Source organism: Grus americana, chromosome 1, assembly GCF_028858705.1.
Source record: "Grus americana isolate bGruAme1 chromosome 1, bGruAme1.mat, whole genome shotgun sequence".
Lineage (NCBI taxonomy): Eukaryota > Metazoa > Chordata > Aves > Gruiformes > Gruidae > Grus > Grus americana.
Window position 1 is genome coordinate 70933889 of NC_072852.1, and position 19029 is coordinate 70952917.

General features: G+C 40.1%; 1 protein-coding gene across 3 annotated transcripts in view; it reads right to left on the reverse strand.

Annotated features, from left to right (window-relative positions):
* Nucleotides 1-3079: 3079 nt before the first annotated feature.
* RERG (RAS like estrogen regulated growth inhibitor) overlaps nt 3080-19029 on the reverse strand; it is a 119649-nt gene continuing 103699 nt past the window's right edge. For all 3 annotated transcript variants that reach the window (XM_054813259.1, XM_054813258.1, XM_054813260.1), the window contains exons 4-5: nt 11515-11588; nt 3080-10844 (exon numbers count right to left, since the gene is read on the reverse strand). In XM_054813259.1, coding sequence (XP_054669234.1) covers nt 10437-10844; nt 11515-11588 — 482 coding nt within the window. In that variant the 3' untranslated portion in view covers nt 3080-10436. The remainder of the gene's footprint in view (nt 10845-11514; nt 11589-19029) is intronic.

Sequence of the window (19029 nt, forward strand, 5' to 3'; positions counted from 1 at the left end):
CTTAAAACCTGTGACAATGAAAGGTTCATCTTTAAGTATTTTTTTTTGATCCAGGACACAAGACCTCAAGAAAATGCCTCTGTCATGGGACTGACAGGAAGCTGGTCTCACAAGAACTGTAGTGACAGCTTTTACAAATCACTGCCTACCCACTAATAGAATAAAGTCAGCAATTCTTCTAAGACAGTTGGACAGTTAGGCTTGGTCATGACTAGTCTGATATAGATTCACCATGGCTTTTAGATGAGATGATCAATGTTAATTTTTCATCTTACTGCCTACAGTCTCCAAGTTGTGAGTTTGGTCTCCAAGTATGCCAGGAGTTATATACATATTTAACATGATATGCCATAGAAATATGAAAAAGGATTAAACTGTTATCCCTTGCAACCAGTCAAGGCAACAGAAGTGTAAGGGTAAAAATTCAGATCCCAAAGTTCCTGAAAACATATCAGGAATGATTTGTTTTAACTTCAGTAAACTATGAAACAGGTCTTAACTAATTTATTTGCTCAGGATCAAAAGGAGGAAGTCTGAGGCAGTCTGAAAACTGAACTTAGTCTCGGTGCAGGTCTTTAGGCAGTGAATTGCTATGTATTCTAGTCATGTCCTGTTGTATATCTTTGTATTTGAAAAGAAAAATTAATTCAGAAAAGTGCCTCTCAACAGTCTTGTTGATACATTCAGCAGTCTTTGGGAGTTTCTGAAAACTTTTCCTGACTACTACTGAAGTCTGCTATTGGTATGCATTCACTTCATGTAATTAGAAGCAGCTTATTTCCTTCTTGGAACTTCATAGCCACAATAATTGCATGTTGAAAACACCATGCTTTTTTTGCTTTTTGTGTTCAGAGTTCAGATTGGGTCACGGAAGCAACTGGATCAAATCCATGAAGAACCATGTGTGAAAAGTGCATAGCCTTTCTGCCTCTAAGTTGAAAAGCGTGGTGTGGCTGTAAATCAAGCACAGATGATAGATTAAGAAACATCATCTGCAGCTGGAGTTGTTGGTCAGCCGAGTGGTGTGGCCAAGAACATGTCTCGTCAAGCCACATGAAAGCCCCATGATGATGCAGATCTGATGCTTGCAAACCCCACCGAAGTGGTGTGTTGCTTCTCAGAAAGTGGTTGCATTAGAGACTTTTCTTTGAGATACAGTGACTGGTTGTCTGAAATCTCTTTCTGGAGGCTCAGGGAGCCTCAGGGTGTTGTTCCACCCCTTCCTCAGTGCCTAGTGATGTGGGTGCCCAGCCTCAGCCCTGTTAACACAAGGAGGCGTCATGTAACGTGAGGAGGGTGATGGAGAGGTCAATAAATAACTTTCCCTGCTGGATCCCCAAGTAAGCACAGAGTGGGACACAGCCTTAAGGATCTCTGTGCCATCTAAATGGGAGACAGACATTCAAACGTGTGAATGCAGGTAAATGAGCTCTGGACAATATAGACATTATTTTCTGATTTGAGATCTGGGCTAGACAGGCAGAAGGAACAACTCATGGAACCCAAAGCATGTGGCATGTTTCCATCTGAAATGTAGTGACTGCTTTGGGAACGTAGGTACTGAACTACACACTGCTTTTTCCTCCTGGTGGCCGAGAGAATACTATGAGCTGTCAGTGCATTATATTGGCTCTGACCTCTATATTTCATTTAGCATTCCTAGAAGTCAATCTCATTCAACAAATCTCCACAGCCTCCTTTACCTTAAAGGAGTCATTTCAGTATACTAAGAAAAAAACCCCAACAAACTCAACAACAAATATCTTAATCCCCAGACACTTAAAACAGAAAATAAATATTAATTTTTTTAAATTATTTTTTTCCTTGATGTAATAATTATTGCTCCCTTTATTCATCCTCAAATATGGAAAATTGACTAGAGTAGTGGTTAGTAACCTCAGACTACTCACACGATCTGCGAGATCATGACGTGCTCCGTGCAACTAACTTAATAAAGCAACTTATTTTAATAAAGGTTTATGGGAATCTGCGAGAATGTCTGAGAATAAGAGGCCTACTGATCAGAAGTTAACACTACAGAACTACAGAGTACACCAAATTGTGTATGAGCTCACAAAATGATTGGAACAGCTGCCCCAGAGATATTTTCTTTTTAACATATTTGTGAGGAATAGCTGTCTTAAGCAGCTATCTAGATATTTTCACTGAGGTCATCATAGTAGTATCTAGATTAAAGTGTGATGGGGATTGGTTTTTTGTAAATGTTTTCTAAATGTTTCAATTTAAAACCAAACCCAAACCCACCCTCCCCACCCCAAAATCACTAACTTTTTGCATCAACAATTTTCAGGTTTTTTTTCTTGAAGAGGACAAAAACATTAGAACAGCCCAGAATTTGGTGGTGAAAACTTTGGGCCAACACATGGGCGAAGTGTGGCAGAACATCCTGCCTATCGTGTTATAGATGTGTTGAGTACCTTCTGGCCATCTCTAAAATCCCAAGAAATGATCAAGGGCTATGAAGGTAAATTAAATATTGTGATCTTTCAGTCTCCAGCTCTTTTTTTCTGCTGACATCTGTTTGCAAAAATCAGAGTGGTGGTAGGTTTTATTGGGAAAATTGTTTGAAACCAGGCTGGTAACTAACTCTTTGCTTCAGAAGGATGACAAACCTAGCCCAGAAGTGAAGATCTGATGGTCTGCTACCAAAATATATCATCTCATCCATCTCTTCTTTCCTCCCTGCAGTAATAATTATTTCAAAAGAATCCAAGATTAAACCTCAGATAACAGCTCATCACCGTGTATAAATGTCAGAGTCCTTCAGAGAGATTTAATTAGCTTCTTTTCTAGGAAATCTGAAGATCTCTCTCTTCGCCACCTTTCTCCATCTCTAATAGAACATTTTGTCATTTCTGATGTCATTCCTGATGTTTCCTATTGAGTTATAAACTTTGAATGTTTTAACTCCACACCAGACAAATACTGTCCTTCAGAGAAAGTCCTTAAAGAAAGTTGCAGGCTTTTTGCATTTATTGTGGCTATTTCAAATACTGAAAAACACAGAAAAGAAAGAAAAGGCAACTCATGTCTCAAAGGAAATTTAGTATTTATAGAACTTATCCAACATTCTTTGTTCTTTCCAGTTCACGCAGACATATCATTCTTTTGTTTATGGATTTTTATTAAATACATTTTGGCATAATAAAACTACATGTATTTAATATTGTTGATAACACTCAGTGCTTTGGCATTGAATTCTGTTCTAAAGAGGGGAATATGACCTACTTTCAGAGTGCAAAAAGAAATAATTTGGAGTAGATATAAACTTCTATCCCAGATTTGTACTGAATTTAGTTGAACATTTACATAAATGTGGTTGAGATTGTATCTGTTCTTAGGACGTACACGAGTTTTGGATACCAAGTGTCAATGTTCAGTGTTCTAGCAAAAGGTTTTGTGTGGAACTACTGAAAGCTCAGCCCAGAGAAACCCTAAGAACAAAAAGTAACTTGTTCGGATATTTTTGTTTTGTTTTCTTTTCTTCTCTCCCTCTCTCTCTTTTTTTAAGCAGAAGCTGAATAGAACTGAAAGCTTCAAATGAATTTTCTGGATTTTTGAAAGTAAAAATCAGTGTCTCAGAGGATGTGCTCTATTAATGGCATTTCACAAGCCACTGTGATGACTTTAGACAACTGATTTACCTTTTCTATGTCCAATGTTCTCATTTATTGAAAAGAAAAGAGAGACTAGGGGAGATGATTTTGATGTTTTCTCTGGTTCTTACAAGACCTTGCTCATTGCTCTACTGCTGCTCTTTGGAGTTGAGGAATGTCTACTGTGAGAGATTTTTAGGTAGATTACTGATTTTCTTGGACTTCAGATTTGGTTCAAAATTATGCAGTGATGAACAGCTCAAACCCAAGACAATGAAAATGAAATCTGCCTGCAGATGTTAATATAGCATGCCAGATCTGTGCGTAGGAAAGATCATGTCTCCCTACAGCAATGAACTCTCTCCACAACATGAGCTTCTTACTGCCATCAGAAAACATTACTTGTTTAGTTCAGGTTTTAAAGGCACATGTTTTGGACGTGAAAATTCTGAGATCTCCTATTCATTTGGAAGTTTTGAGGGAAATATTTTAGCGGCACTAATCTGTGAAGGCTTGCACAGAACCTGGGAGCTGTCTGCTCCAATATGTCACTGGCATTACTTGATATACTCTTTTGTCATGTTTCAGTTGTTAAGATTTCAGGGAAAATGATGCTTTTGAATTCCTGAGAAAAACACATTCCTCTATTTACAGCTAATTCTGCTGAAATTAATCATGAGTAGTATAGCTGGGATAACACTGAATAAAGTTATTTAGAGATATTTGTTTACCATAACTTAAAAACTAACCGTGAAATACTGAATAATCCTGAAACTTTATTAAAACTGGCTATCAGAAACCTAGCATTCATTACAAATTCTAGCCCTAATGTCTGCTGCATAAAAATATTTTTATTTCTTTTCAGTTAGAATTTGCAAAAAGAAACAAATCCAAGTCTAAACTTCAAAATATTCAACCATCTCAGATTACTTATTTTGGTCAGATCACATGTGTACCAGTGTTAATATATTAGATCTTGCAATTATTTTTCAGGAAAATGGGATTTTCACCTTTAATTTTGGTTATGTTCCTTTGAGGTTATTTATTGTTTCTTTTATTTGAGTTTTATCCTGTCAGAAGTTCCTTCTTTGTCTCTTGGTGTTCCTTGTAGCAATGAAAACTTTGATTAGGCTAGGCTAGAGGAAGCAGGATGCAGTTAAAGAATGAACACTGAGAAAGCAGTTTGATAATAAACGGTTAATTTTTACTTTACTGATGTATTCTTAGTAACTAGAACTTACTGGATTTTGAAATGAGGTTCTGTAAATTCCTGATACTACATAAATAAAATGAAAAATGAAAAAAATGTGTAGGTTTAGTCTGTGAGGTATAATTTGAGGTTTGTCTACAAATTGTTTTCATTTTTTTATTATTATTCTGCATGTTAATATTTCATGGTGGGATGTAGATGCTTCTAGTGATACAGAATGTTTCAGTCCGGCTTTGGACCATGGTACTTGACAAAGGGGTCTGCACTTTAATTATTAGATGGTCCCTTATCAACAAAAATTGATTTCCAGCTCTTTAGAGCAGTTGTGTTCAGCTTTAAGAATTTACATCCAGAGGCATTTGTAAATACTGCATTCCTCTGAGAGGGACCTCCAAGAAGTGAAACAGCCTCTTTGCTCATACAACATCCCTGGATATCAGAGTATATTGACATCTGCCACTTAAACCCCCTGCCTTATTTTAAGACAATAGCAGTGGGAAAAGAAAAATGCTGCTTTGGGGAATTTAGCGGAGGTGGAAGAGACCAGTCCAAAAAGGCAGATGACCAAACTCCCATCATATTGTCCGATTTATTAGATGACAGCCAGTAGTGTAAACTTACCTCCCAGTTTCCTACCAGTCTACTTCAGACAAAAAATAGAGGATATTCTTCATCTGGATGAGAGAGGTTGGCTATTGGAGTGTTTTCTCCACGTGTTGGCTACCAAGGCTGTGAACCAGGGGCTTGACCCGTCCCGTGCAAAACCCCGCTGGAGTCAGTGGAGTCCTGCCCCGGGAACTTAGCCTGTCACTTTCTGCTGTGAGCTGCAGTAATAGCTTTCCTCATGTGGAACTGTGTTTACAGAAACCAGCCTGAACTGGCCTCACACAAGCCATCATTATCGCCTCCTAGTAACCTTGCAAAGCACAGGACAACAAGCTGCTGCTCTGTATTTTCATAACCCTGCAGTAATTAGTGCCTGGCATCTGTAATGGAAATAAAGTGCATAACATCAGAATTTCTAAGATGACACTGTTTTCATTATATGTTTAATTTTTCAAAGAACATAAAGGCAGTTACCTCAAAATGCCAAGGAGCCGTTTTTAATTAAAGCCTCTACCTTTTTCCTTTTCTTCTCAAGATATGCAAATGGATTGAGCCATTAAAGAGAAAGGTAAAAGGAACCCCGAACGCTGTTTATACATAGTCTTTATGACTGCAGCTACTTATTTTGCAGGAAACATTGTTTTGACTGGAGCAAATTACAGTGCAGCTTGACGTAACTCAAGGCTGCTGTGCAGTGTTACAGAGGCAGACAGTGACTGGAAAGATGCCTTACCTAGTTTTGGGAGGTTTCACCTCAAAGCATAGATCTTGCACCCAAGTTTCCTGCAATGATCTGTCAGAGGTAGCATTGTTATATCCCCACTGCCGTTCAGCTGCTTGTGTTCATGCTTTGGGTTACTTGGTTGGCCCCGGTTTGGAGGAGAACAAAGAGTGGATTACAGCTGGTCTCCCTCTTCTGCGATGAAGCTTCCCTCTGTTACAGCTTAATACCCACACTACGTGTGATTGTATGCCGTCGATACAATGTACTCTCTCTTCAGAACAACAGTGCATTTTATTTATTCTTGGAAAATGGGCATAGCTGTCAGCAAGTGAAAAGCCAGTGTCCAAGTCACTGGCATAGATCTCCCAGACCTTTTAGCCCAGGATTTTACCTGAGAAGTTTGGGATCGAGATCCCACTTATTTAGTTGGCAGGACAGAGTTTGGGTGGAGGGTTTCACTGAGGTCATTTAATAACCCTGGCACTGTAGCTTTTCTGATCAGCCTTGAAATAGTCAGCAAGGACATTCGGTTCTGTGCTTCGCCGTAGATGCTGCCCGACCTCTTGATTCCAGGCCTAGCAGCCAAGCAAGTTTAAATAAACTGATCCAAATGCTGAAGTGCTCATTCAGGCAAAACTCACTGTTTGTTTTCATTAGATAAAGATTAAATAAAAACTGAATTGGGACTTCTGGAACTGGCCCCTTAAATGCTGGAAGACAACACTTTGGAGACAACTAACAGAAGATCAATGCCTAAGAGTTCAGTACAGAGAGCACTATTTTTTTATTTTTATTTTTTTTCTTATATATTATCTACAAGCACAAGCTTTCATATTTTTAATGTAAAAATGCATACAGATCATTATATATATAAAAATCAACTAGCCTTGTAGCAAACTGCCAGATGCAACTATCCCCAAGTTTGGGGACAACTTGTCTGGATCCAGGTGCAAACCCAGTGGCTGATCCTCACTTCCATCCATGGTTGCACTGAACCCCCAGATAGGAAGATTCTCAAAGTTCTAGGGAAGTCTTGGTTCCTGATCCAGGTCTTGCAGCATGGGCATGACTAACTCTTCATCAATTGAAGATAAATATTTAAAAACTTCATAAATGACAATCAACTTGTAGGTAACAAGTATCCATTTCACCTTTCCTCCCCCTTTTTGTTTATCGTCCTTCCCATCCTCTCTCCGCAAAAAATGATAACAGGCAGAGGAGAGGAACTGAATGTTAGTGTCATATATGTACATTTAAATAGCAGCAGTAGAAACAGAATTTAAACTGTTGATGTCTGCTGCGGAAAGGCTACTGAATATGGGTTCATGTTGCATTTGGCCTTTTCAATGCTTGGGCACTTTTTTTGTCTCAATTTGCAAATCGTAGAAATATGACACGTTTATAGCATAGCCAATAATATGTTGCAACATTATGAGCAACAGTAAATCAGATAGCATTTAATACTATGTAATATGTATCAACAGATTATAATATACTATATTATAACTGGCTTGACAGGCAGCCCATTACACTGAGGGAAAAAAACATAATGAGCAATTAAGTAAAGAAATTTGTGTTTGTGTGGGAGGAAAGGTCACAAAATAGCAGCCTCCTTTCTGACTGAGTGTTTATCATGTTTGGCAGTTTCCAAATTCAGCCTTTGCAAAGGAATGTTACTATTTTCTTAGAGGTTGTTTATGTAACAAGTCATGTTTGCACAGTGGAAAATTTTCTTTCACCAGGATTTTATAACTTCTCCATACAGACATTATAAAAGAAGATATAATTTGCTGGGATTCTTCTGGAAAGTATTAGGGCCATAACTTAGCCTCACCTTCCTTTAAACTCTCCCAATATGAATATTATTAATTTATTTTCTCTTATAATTCATATATTACCTTTTTGTATTTTAACCCCAGGAAAGGTTTTCAGAGAAAAGAACTGCTGAAGTTGTCTTAGAGAGGGATAAATCAACTGCTTGGAATACTGACACAATGACTTTCCTCATCAGCTATGTTGCCATGGGATTGCAGGTAAGGATTTTGTTTACTTCAGATTCATTCAACAGCACAGATTTAGAAGATAACAGAATGACTTAGTGAAATGCTCACTCTGGCTCCTAACGTTGTAACACAGACATTTGCAAGCTCAGACCTTCAGCTAATGACTACTGGTGTGTGAACAGGCACTACCTCTTTCTTTTACGCTTGTATTGATTCTGCGTTACTAATAAGACTAAAAATGACAAAACTTCTCTTTTTTTTTTTTTTGAAACAAAAGTTACGAGATATGACCAATAGTTTGGGAACAGGTGTGTCATGGAGACAGTGACATCACCTGTTGCAAGAACCTCCTGCCCAGAAGCACACGGTGAAGTTTCCATTGCAGTGTGTATGGCAACATACTTGAATATGAGAACCAAAATACAGATATTTATTCCAGAAGAGTGGAATGAGTTTTCACTATCTAGAATGGGGGAAACAGAGAAAATAAACAACAATACAAATAAAATAGACACCTGAATGTGACGTTCTTTGATGCTGGTTGGGTACAAGAGATGGGTGAGAGAATGTTTAAAAAAAAAATTACTTTGGTAAAGTATCTTTAAAGTATCTTTTGAATAGCCCTGATTTGGGACTGTTCTCTGTCCACAGGGATATACAGGCTTAATTCTCCAGCCAGTTCCACCTCTTATATGGCTACCTATAACTCTATAAAGTGCTATCCGACCAGATATCCTCACTCTTCTACATCTGTGGCAATTTGCATTTGATAGCCTTTTGGTGTTACTTCCTCACAGAGGCAAATAACCACACGAATTACAGAGTAGTGGAGAATAAAGTTGTAAGTAGTCGCTACAAGAGGGCTGCTCCTCAAAGGAGAATACTGCTAATATTCTGATTTGCCATCCCAACCTTTGGCTGTGGTTCTTCATGATGCCGGTCTGAGCTGCACGCCATGCTGCCTAAAGGGATGCAACACAACTGGTGGGAGACGAGCACAATCTGAATGAAAGTCTTTCAGTCTCCGTTCTTGCATCTCTTAGCATAAAGTTAAGAATGTAAAACTTGACAGCTGGCTTAAATGAGACGCATGAGGGAGGAGAAGGGAGGAGAAAAAACTGGACACCTTTTATCCCAGGCATGAAAATCTGATAAAATGCACTTTGAATTGAATGTGCCAGATAGAGTCACAAAAAACCTGTGCTGGTTTAAACCACAGAGTGCTTCAAGCAACATCTGGAAGTTTAAACAGCTGGAAATTATGGCCTCCTGATATGGTAGAGGCCATTCACATCTGATTTACATTTGGGCTTAGACTTTAAATACTTGTCTTCGCATGGATTCAGTTCTTCTTCGGTATAAAATAGAATAAGAGGAACTACTTGAATTGAAATAAGACCAAAACAAAAATGTAAACTAAAGCTAAAAACTACCCATAACTAAATCAATAGTAATATGGTTATTTTTTTTCAGTTTGCTTTCCCAACACACACACTCCCATTTCCACAAGTACAGTACTGCACTTCGAGAGGGAAATGCTGAAATGCCACTGGACTAGCTGATTATTTCTTGATGAATTCTGCAGTTTCAGAGGATCTGGAAAAGTAGCGGAACTTCAGCTCTGTTGAAATGTGTGTCTTGCTGGCTAAACGCTTCATGAAAAAGACCTTTCCTATATTTTTTGCATACCTTGCTAAGAACATTAGCACTCATAGATTTGACAAAAATAACAAGGAAGGACAGTTTGAAGGAAAAGCACACAATGCACCAATTTAGAGCTGGTGAAAAGTGTCAGATGAACTTTCTGGTAAAACACAGCAGCCTCTATGTGTATTCAGTCCTTGAGAACACCGGTTGTGATGGCTGTTGATGGACCGAGGACTGAATCTTACTCTCCAATGGCTACCGAGCAGCTGGCTGGCTGGAAATTGTGTTTAGGCACTACTGACTTGCAAGGGATTGGAGCCAGCCTTGTAGAAGCAGAAGATGCTCTGTCAGTGCCAATCCCCACAATCATCTAGTCCTTTGGAGTTTACTTTTTTTATTTCCTTTCTTTTTTTTTTTCCCCACATTAGCCAGAAGCAGTGTGGCTAAATACATCTCGAAACAGGAAAAAAGTCTGACCCTGTGTTACTCAAAAAAGTGGTGTGGTTTGTCTTTTCTATTTTTTTAATTGCAAAGCTTTGACCATTTTTAATTAAATGTGCTCTGCCTGCCTCATCCCTACTCCAAGCTAATATGCTCTAAAATGCTTCTCTGGCTTAGCACAGCTCTTTTTAGCTGCTGATTTTGGTAAGCATCTTATTAATTGCCTGCTTGACATGGGTGGTGGAGCTTCGTCTCCGAGTCTTGCCCTGGACCATCTTTCGACGCCGTACCTCACGACAGAGCTCATAGAAGGCCTCCATAATGTTGCCCTCTCCTGTGCAAGCAGAGCACTCATAAAAAGCACATGCTAGTTCTGTGGCCAGCTTTTCACCTTCCTCTGTGCTGACCTGCCTGGAGTGATCCAAGTCTGCTTTGTTCCCCACCAGGATCAGGGTGACATTTTTTGGTTTTTTAACTTCATCCAACAAGTTCTTAAGTGGCAGCACTTCCTCGAAGCTGCCTCTGTCCGTGATGTCGTAAACAAGCACGAAGCCTTCACCCCATCGCACATGTCCTTCTTTCTGAATAGCGTCCTCCTGTTTTGAAAAGATAGACACCAGCCTCAGGAATTGGATTTATGAAGAAGACACTAGGCCTTCAGATAGACATTGGTCCTCCAAAGCCTGCAAAGCCATGTACATCTACTTTATGCATGTCACCTTTTTTATCATGTAGCATAGGAAGTCTACTCTACCAAGGTGTCATGGGCTGCCTGTGGGCAGGCTGGTAGCAGGCAACTGGAACAGGGTCTCTGCTGAATGATAGCCAGCACATGAACTGCATAGGACTGTGCAGTGGGAGCATCTGAGAAAGGAAGGGGGACCTGGTTATGGCAGAACTGCTCTTCACAGTGGTGGGAATTATTGACTAGGCTGTCAAGCCTCATCACTTGACTGTAGAAATAGACTGTGACTTCATGCATACTAATAATGCGTTGTTGGGTTGGCCCTGAATCAAGGAATGAGAACAAAATCATTTTAAACCCAGAGTAAACCCTGGCTTTCTTTGTTCTTCCAGTGTTCAAAAACACTAAGCAGGGTCCCTTGCAGAAGGGTCTGGATTCAACATCTGCTCTGCTTAGAAGCAAACCTCTGTCCCCAGAAGTGGAGCACACCTGCCACCCACCACACTGCTGCCACCACCGCACTCCCCTTCCCTGCTGTCTATCTGAGCCAAGGTATTGGATAAGTACATGTACCCACGCACCTGACCAGCTGTATCTAGTATCTCCATGGAAACCACTTCATCATCAATGGTAGCTTGGTGACGATATGTAGACTCTAAAATAAGAACACATTTTGTGAAATGTATTATAAGGAGGCAATTTTTTTTGTATCTTCCTTACAGCTACTCCAGCACAAGACCTGAGATGTGATGTACGGCTTCACCAAATTTTATTTGTTGGAGCTCTTCCAGCCATCCTGGAGCACACTCAAGTCCTCCTTTCTACAATGGTGACTACTTGACCTCTCCCCATATGGGGCAACTGTCTCCTATGTTTTATACCTGCAGAGGGCTGTGCCTGTGGACACTGCACTCTGTGCCCAACAAAAGGACAGAGCTTTCTGTGGCAAAGAGCTCTGCAAGGCTGCAACCCATTTTCCGTGCTTCCTCATAATGAAGGCTGCCACCTATGAAACACAAATACCGCCAAACTCAAAGTGTCCATCTCAAAAGCCTGTCACTGCTTAGCTTGAAGTCCGACAAGATGAAAACCAGTACGGTTGCAGATCAGGCAACCTAACCACTAAACTCAGGCCCTATATTATGATAAAAGTACAGAAGAGGCATTCTAGGAATGCCTCTTTTTAAAACATGCTGAAATCATCATGTCGTCCTCTTCTAGCAATGGCTCAAGCAGTGATTTCCCTGTGTATGATTTATAAGGATAACCAGTGTTCATTAAGCATTCACACTATGCTACAGGAAAAAAAGGAACCTATTTACTGTGTCCCAGGTTCTGGAACCAGGCAACTAATCAGAGAGCTAATGACAAAAGGGCTTGTTTTATCTTAATGAGCCCATAAGTTAAATTTGATAGCATTTGACCTAAAACTTGGAAAATTATCTGTGCTAACATTCAGATTTATTACTGTTGCTAGCTCACAGATGTCCTATATCAAAAGGAAAATACATATGCGTAAAACTGTGGCCAGTGACTATGAATGCTTTGCATTGTCACAGACACAATTCTTTTATTTGGTGTAAATCTCCCCAGTAGGAATGAAGAATATCTTTAGGGAAACACATTTCTTGAATTAGAACTTCTGAAAGGGCTCATGTTTGGTGAATGCTTTTTATTGTTACCTACCTAAGAATGTCACCTCTTCATAGTCACAAATGTTTCAATGCTGTCAGTGCTGCAAACACTCTCTTCCCAAACCAAAAATGTCACTTCCCTCCTGTGCCACCTTAATTGCTTTAAGTAGCACAGCTGCCTCTAATAGGGACAAATGGTCAATTTAATTAGGCAGATGGCAAGAAATCCTGCTGTAGGGTTTCAGGCAATGAAGACTAGGTTTTTTAAAGGCTGCAAATACCCCTTCTGTTTAGTGTTGCAAGGCTGTTGAAGGAGTTGGAGTTCCACCTTGGTTATTCTGAGGCTATACCCACACAGCAGAGTAAGATATAGCTAAGTCTCTCAGTGGTATGTCTTACCTGTCCCTTCTGTACCCCCTCCTAGCTACAGCGGTTCCCCTGGGGGAATGCAGAAAATAGGAGCTCTAGTTTGGTGTGGAAGCTGCAATGATGCACCTCCAGCAAGTTATTTCAGTAGCTAAAATGTTTGGTGCTAGGTTGGGGCTCCCTGTGCAGCACTCCATTTCCAAGGTCGTTTAGGAACTTCTACTTTGTTTCCTTGGGGGAAAGTGCTGTGAAGAAGTGATGGCTCTCTGACTAAGTAACGTTGTATTAGCTCCTTACTTGTTTAGGTCTTGCAGTGCTTAAATGCCTTCAACCATCTGGTCCTGCTTGACAAGTAGCTGTTGAGAATTGCTCCACACAACTTGAAAGTGCTCATCCAACCATGCTTGCAGCATGTCTTTGAAATATCCTCCTTCTTAGGAGGCAGAGTGTGGTAGGCCACATGACTCTTCCCCATGAAATGGGAGAATAAATGTACTCAAGGAGTAGACTTGTACTTGCTGCAGAAAAGCAGCATGATCCTTAAATTATACTTGAGTTCTCAAAATAGGACTCTGGCAGCACTTTATGTTGAAAGTTTAACTCACTTTGGCTGCTCACATTGGGGTGGAATTTGATCCTGGATGGGTAGCACTGATCTGGGTCAGATTAGTGTAAATATATCTTAGTAAATGTGTCTCTGTTCCCGTGCGTTGGAATGTGCGGTAGCTGGGTGAATTTTAATGAGGAGTGTAAAACAGCTGGATACTTAAAGCAATTTTTGGTGTAATCACAGACATGGCTTCTCCTTCAAGGGAACAGAAACATCTGAAGAATGTGGTTGTCTCGTAAGTTATAAGCCTTGAAGTTGTGATTTCCAGTCTGTTTGCATGGATCCCGTGGTACTCACAAATGCAATGCCTTGCTTTGGGATTTATTAATATCATTTTCCCTGTGGCACTTTTTTCTTTTTTTTTTTTTTTGAGACATGCAGCTAGAAAGAAATTAGATGACTTGAGATACCTGCTGGATCCATAACTGAAACCACTGACAACGCAGGTGTCTGTGTCTCAGCTAAGCACCCTTAACTCCTATTAGAGTTGATGAACTAAAATAGGTCCTGGATATAGCTTGTCTGATCTCTCCTGGGATAAATCACATCTCAAAAGCACTTAGTAGTCTAAAATTGGTCAGATGAATCCTGGCTGTAAATGTCTTATGCATGCGTCATCATGGTCAAGAGCAAAGCGTAGCACCATACCAGTGGCTCCCAAGATGACTACAGGCAACTTTCTGAGCTTCAGATTGTCATTTGTGCCAGGTGATGCCTATATATTATATCTATAGCTATATGGCTAAAACCTCATAGATAGAAAAGAAACCTCAGAGTTGTGTTTTGTTCTTCATAGACTCAGTGTCAAAACTGCTAGCTAGCCTCAAAGCCGAGCTAAGGAGCTGCTGCTGCTGACTGAGCCATGGTGTGTGTGATGCTGCTAGCCCTGTGGAAATAGTCATACGTGGCGGTTTGCCCTGCTTCAATATAAATAAGTAAACCTGACCTATTCTTGTTGGTTTGAGAGTGTGCTATGCTTCTATTCATATTCCCAGTTTCAAGATCAAAGGTGTTGCTCATTGTGTGGCTTTGAAAGCTGATGCCAGATTTCAGGGCCCCGCTTGGTTATAAAGCTGCAATCCCCCAGCACTTTCGCTGTGCAAAGCACTCTTGGCTCTCACAGTCCTATCATTCTGAAAAATTTAAGTTTATCCCAGAAACAATTAGAGCTGTCAAAAGGCCTGAGAAACATATTGGAAAGTGGGAGCAGTTGGTTTGTTTTTAAGTCTATAATATAGTGCAACAATAATTCATTAATAGGAATTGGATAATATTTTCAAATTAGCACAGCTGCTGAATAGTTATGGAAATAATGATTTTTGGAGAAAAAAATTTAAAAACTCCCCTGCGGCTCTCTGTGTTGATAAACATGTTACAAATCTCCCTATTCTTCTAAGCAATATCATTTTTAAAAAATGCAGGAAAAAAATACTAAACTTTCATATAGAGAAAACTTTGAAGCCCATGATTCATAGACTGTCCATGGATATGATATTCAGTCACAGCTTGACGACATCACGTCCTTGCACCATACTTATTGTGACATATGTAACAGAGATTTGGCCTATAAGACTTAGCTGGTCATTTATCAAACCAATTTGTCCAGGACTCTCATAGAATCATACAATGGCCTGGGTGGGAAGGGACCTCAAAGATCATCTAGTTCCAACCCCCCTGCCATGGGCAGGGACACCCTCTACTAGACCAGGTTGCCCAGAGCCCCATCCAACCTGGCCTTGAACACTTCCAGGGATGGGGCATCCACAACTTCTCTGGGCAACCTGTTCCAGTGCCTCACCACCCTCACAGGGAAGAATTTCTGTCTAATATCTAATCTAAACCTACCCTCCTCCAACTTAAGGCCTTTACCTCTTGTCCTGTCACTACATGCCCATGTAAACAGTCCCTCTCCAGCTTTCTTGCAGGCCCCTTCAGGTACTGGAAGGCTGCTATAAGCTCTCCCTGGAACCTTCTCTTCTCCAGGCTGAACAACCCCAACTCTCTCAGCTTGCCTTCACAGGAGGGGTGCTCCAGCCCTCTGATCATCTTTGTGTCCCTCCTCTGGACTCTCTCCAACAGCTCCATGTCCTTCTTATGTTGGGGTCCCCACAGCTGAACACAGTACTCCAAGTGGGGTCTCACAAGAACAGAGTAGAGGAGGAGAATCACCTCCCTTGACCTGGTGGTCACACTCCTCCTGATCCAGCCCAGGACATGTTTGGCTTTCTGGGCTGCAAGCACACATTGCCGGGTCAGGTTGAGCTTCTTGTCCACCAACACCCCCAAGTCCTTCTCCTCAGGGCTACTCTGAATCCATTCTCTGCCCAGCCTGGATTTTTGCTTGGGATAGATCAGGACTATCCTGATCTATTGAATATATCTGTTCCAGAAGATTATATTTTCTAGAGAAAAACTATTATCTGAGAAGTAATTGCTAGACCTTGGTTTATATTTGCAGTGATATAAAAAGCTGTTTTCAGTACTCATTTATTTTGAACAGGCAATATATATCAGGGGTATGTCACAGCTCTCAAAGGAAATATTTGCATTGGAAGGGTTTATTTCTTTTATGAAAACACATAGTGGGAGTAGGTAGATCAGCTGAGATGGAGCAATGACATGTAAAGCTGAAGAACAGCCTGGTTTCTTTTGTTTGCTTTTAAGTACACGGGGACAGAAACTCTGTTTCCATTCAGAATTTTAGTTCATTTTTGTCAAGAGAGGTTAATAAAACAAGGACATATAAAAATGCTCTAAGAAACTTTGGTCTCATGGTGGCTTTCAGCCAGTTGGATCTGAGAACTGCAAGAGACCTAGAGAAAGAGCTTTTGTGTAATAATTACAGCTGACTTCCCAGACGAGAAAGGTACAGCTAATAGGCATGAACTTCTAAGTTATGGTTAAAGTCTTGTTTGATGGCAATGCAGCAGTATGTTTAAAAGACTAAAATTTCCCATAATTATTTCTGATTATATAATAAAAGTTCCTGTGTGGTTTGTTTTTTTTTTTTTTAAATTCCCTGCTCATTTAGACTCCTGCAATCTTTGACATCCATCAGGATGGCACCTGTGTCTCTCACATCTGAGACCAGTGACTTTGACAGCCCGCTGGGAAAACAATTTACCTCCATTACTAACCCTGGTGCTGTTTGATATGTTCTCCAGAGCCTCCCTTCAGCCTGCCTTTGTGAAATCTGTCCCCCTCTGCATTTCCTTGCTGCTTTGGGAACTTTTCACCTTTTAGAAAGCCCCTGTTAGTTGAATGTTCCTTCCTGACTTGGAAAGTCTCTCCTCCCTTCTTCCTTCCTCCACCCCAGCTCTTCTCAAAATTCAGCTGATGTATTTTTTTTGCTTGCATCTGGCTGTTGCTTACTCCATCCATTATTTACCTTACAGGAGGGTTTTTATTCTACAACCATCAGTGGTTTTACAGTAGCACAGTACTGCCCTTGTGTATTTAGAACATATTTCTTATGCTAATGCAGCGTGTCCCCACATGTCTCTTTATTAGCTGATATTACAGACTCAAAAATAAACATAGTTGGGTTATTTATCAATAATACCATCAAATAGTATGCCATGCATTGTTATTGCAATCATTATCGTGTGTAAAAGAAGAAAAAGTAGTAAAAAGTTACTGAAAGGAAACTGTGATTCTGACAGCTGTGATTATTGGACGTTGACTCTTCAATGTCATTAGTGTTTCTGCATAAGTATCCCCAAGAGTCTGGAAATACAGAAGGAAAAGTTCCAGGAGGTTGTACAGTACCTGTGATGTGCTTTATACATATGACTATCATACTACACGAGCATTCGTGTCAAGCTACAAATTTAAACCAAAATGCATATGAAAGAAAACTGTTTGCAGTGGTATTTAATTCAACTCTAGGGACTCTAGCCTGCTTCACGTGCAGTCTGCCGTTGTGAATGCTGCTTTTAGAATTGATAAGGTGATGTGCAAAGGAGTTTCTCTTCTAACTTCATTTTTGGCTCTTTTGGCTGCCTTCTACGAGGGAGGCTACATTTGCTGTAATCAGGGTTGTGACCGCAGTACAACAGGTAATGCCAGAACTAGTCAGGTTAAAGCTGAGCATAAAAAAGTCACGTGGGAGGCACTGCGGGCAGCGTGTCTTAGCTTGCTGAGCTGCATTTAGTTGCCACGTTCAGTCCAAGGTGAAGCTCTCAAATATTTCTATCCTGTATAAATTCAGATTGGGTGGAGGGTATTAATGCCCTTAGGGAGGCACAGGGCAGAAGAGCCAGTGTGTGCTCTGGACAGTCAGCAGACATGTGGTTTTTATCATATTTTGTTATTTTTAATAAAGCGGGAAGGAAAATAAGATGGCTAGTGCATGCATAGCCCCACTAGACTATAAAGTTCTCATCTTGGTATGAAAGTATCTGTTGCATCCGCAAAACTTGCTTTTTAGGTCAAACACGTGGGAGATATAAAACCAGTCTACAGAAAATCACTTTTTTTTTTTGATGCATGATATTTTCAATAAATAACATTTTGGCCTCCAAGTAGAAATCCTAGAATACAGTTTTCTTGAAGATACCTCTAAAAATAATGGGAAGTATATCTATTGGTTGGCTCCTGCTGCATATGATTTTTCTCCTGCTTGCGAAGACTGGATTTCTTTTGAGAAGGGGAGTGGTGTTACATATCCTTTCCTGTCCTCATCCAGCTCTTACTGAGATAAGGAGAGAAAACGTCTACAGATACCTAGGATGTGGATTCGTCAAGGCATGTTAAAACAATTGCTAAAAGAAACCAGCAAAGCCAGAGTGGTGCTAACTAGCAGGGAGTAAGCTTCAAGGCTTTAACTTTTTTTTTTTTTTTTTTTTTAAATTCTGATTTAACTTTCCCACCAACACTAGAGCAGAGGCATTAGTTCCTGGTGGGAATTATGCCCATGACAAGTTTAAGTCTAAATAAACCATATTTTGCTACATTTTTTGTTTGATTGTGGCAAGAAGTCTTTGTTAGCAAAACTGTGAGTTTCACCTTATTTCTGCCAATATAAATGAAAACTAACCAGTGAGACTTTTCTCACACCTAAAACAAGCAAAACAAAAGCCTGCTCTCCTGAAGGTGCAAGAGCAAGCACTGGAAACTTCTGCTCATCTGGAGAACACTTCAGAATATGATGAGCAAGAAAAGTAGGGGCAAAATACTTTGCAGCTGTAGCTACAGCAAGAACAGTCACTGCCATTCCTGATTTTTGCTGTCTGTCGAGCTACTGTAAAAAGGCAATGTTTTTACTACTGGCATCAAGAATATCTTCATCTTGAGACTCATATGAAAGAAAACAAACCACATTTTCAGATAACTGCTTCCCATGTTATTTTAAGCATCTTCCTCTGCTGCTCTCAATTACAGTTTCATCATTTCAAGTCTTTGTTGAGCATTTTAGAAGCCAGTGTCAGGGATTTAAGGTGCTCTAGGCCATACCAGTCCATTTCCTTACAAACACCTCAGAAATG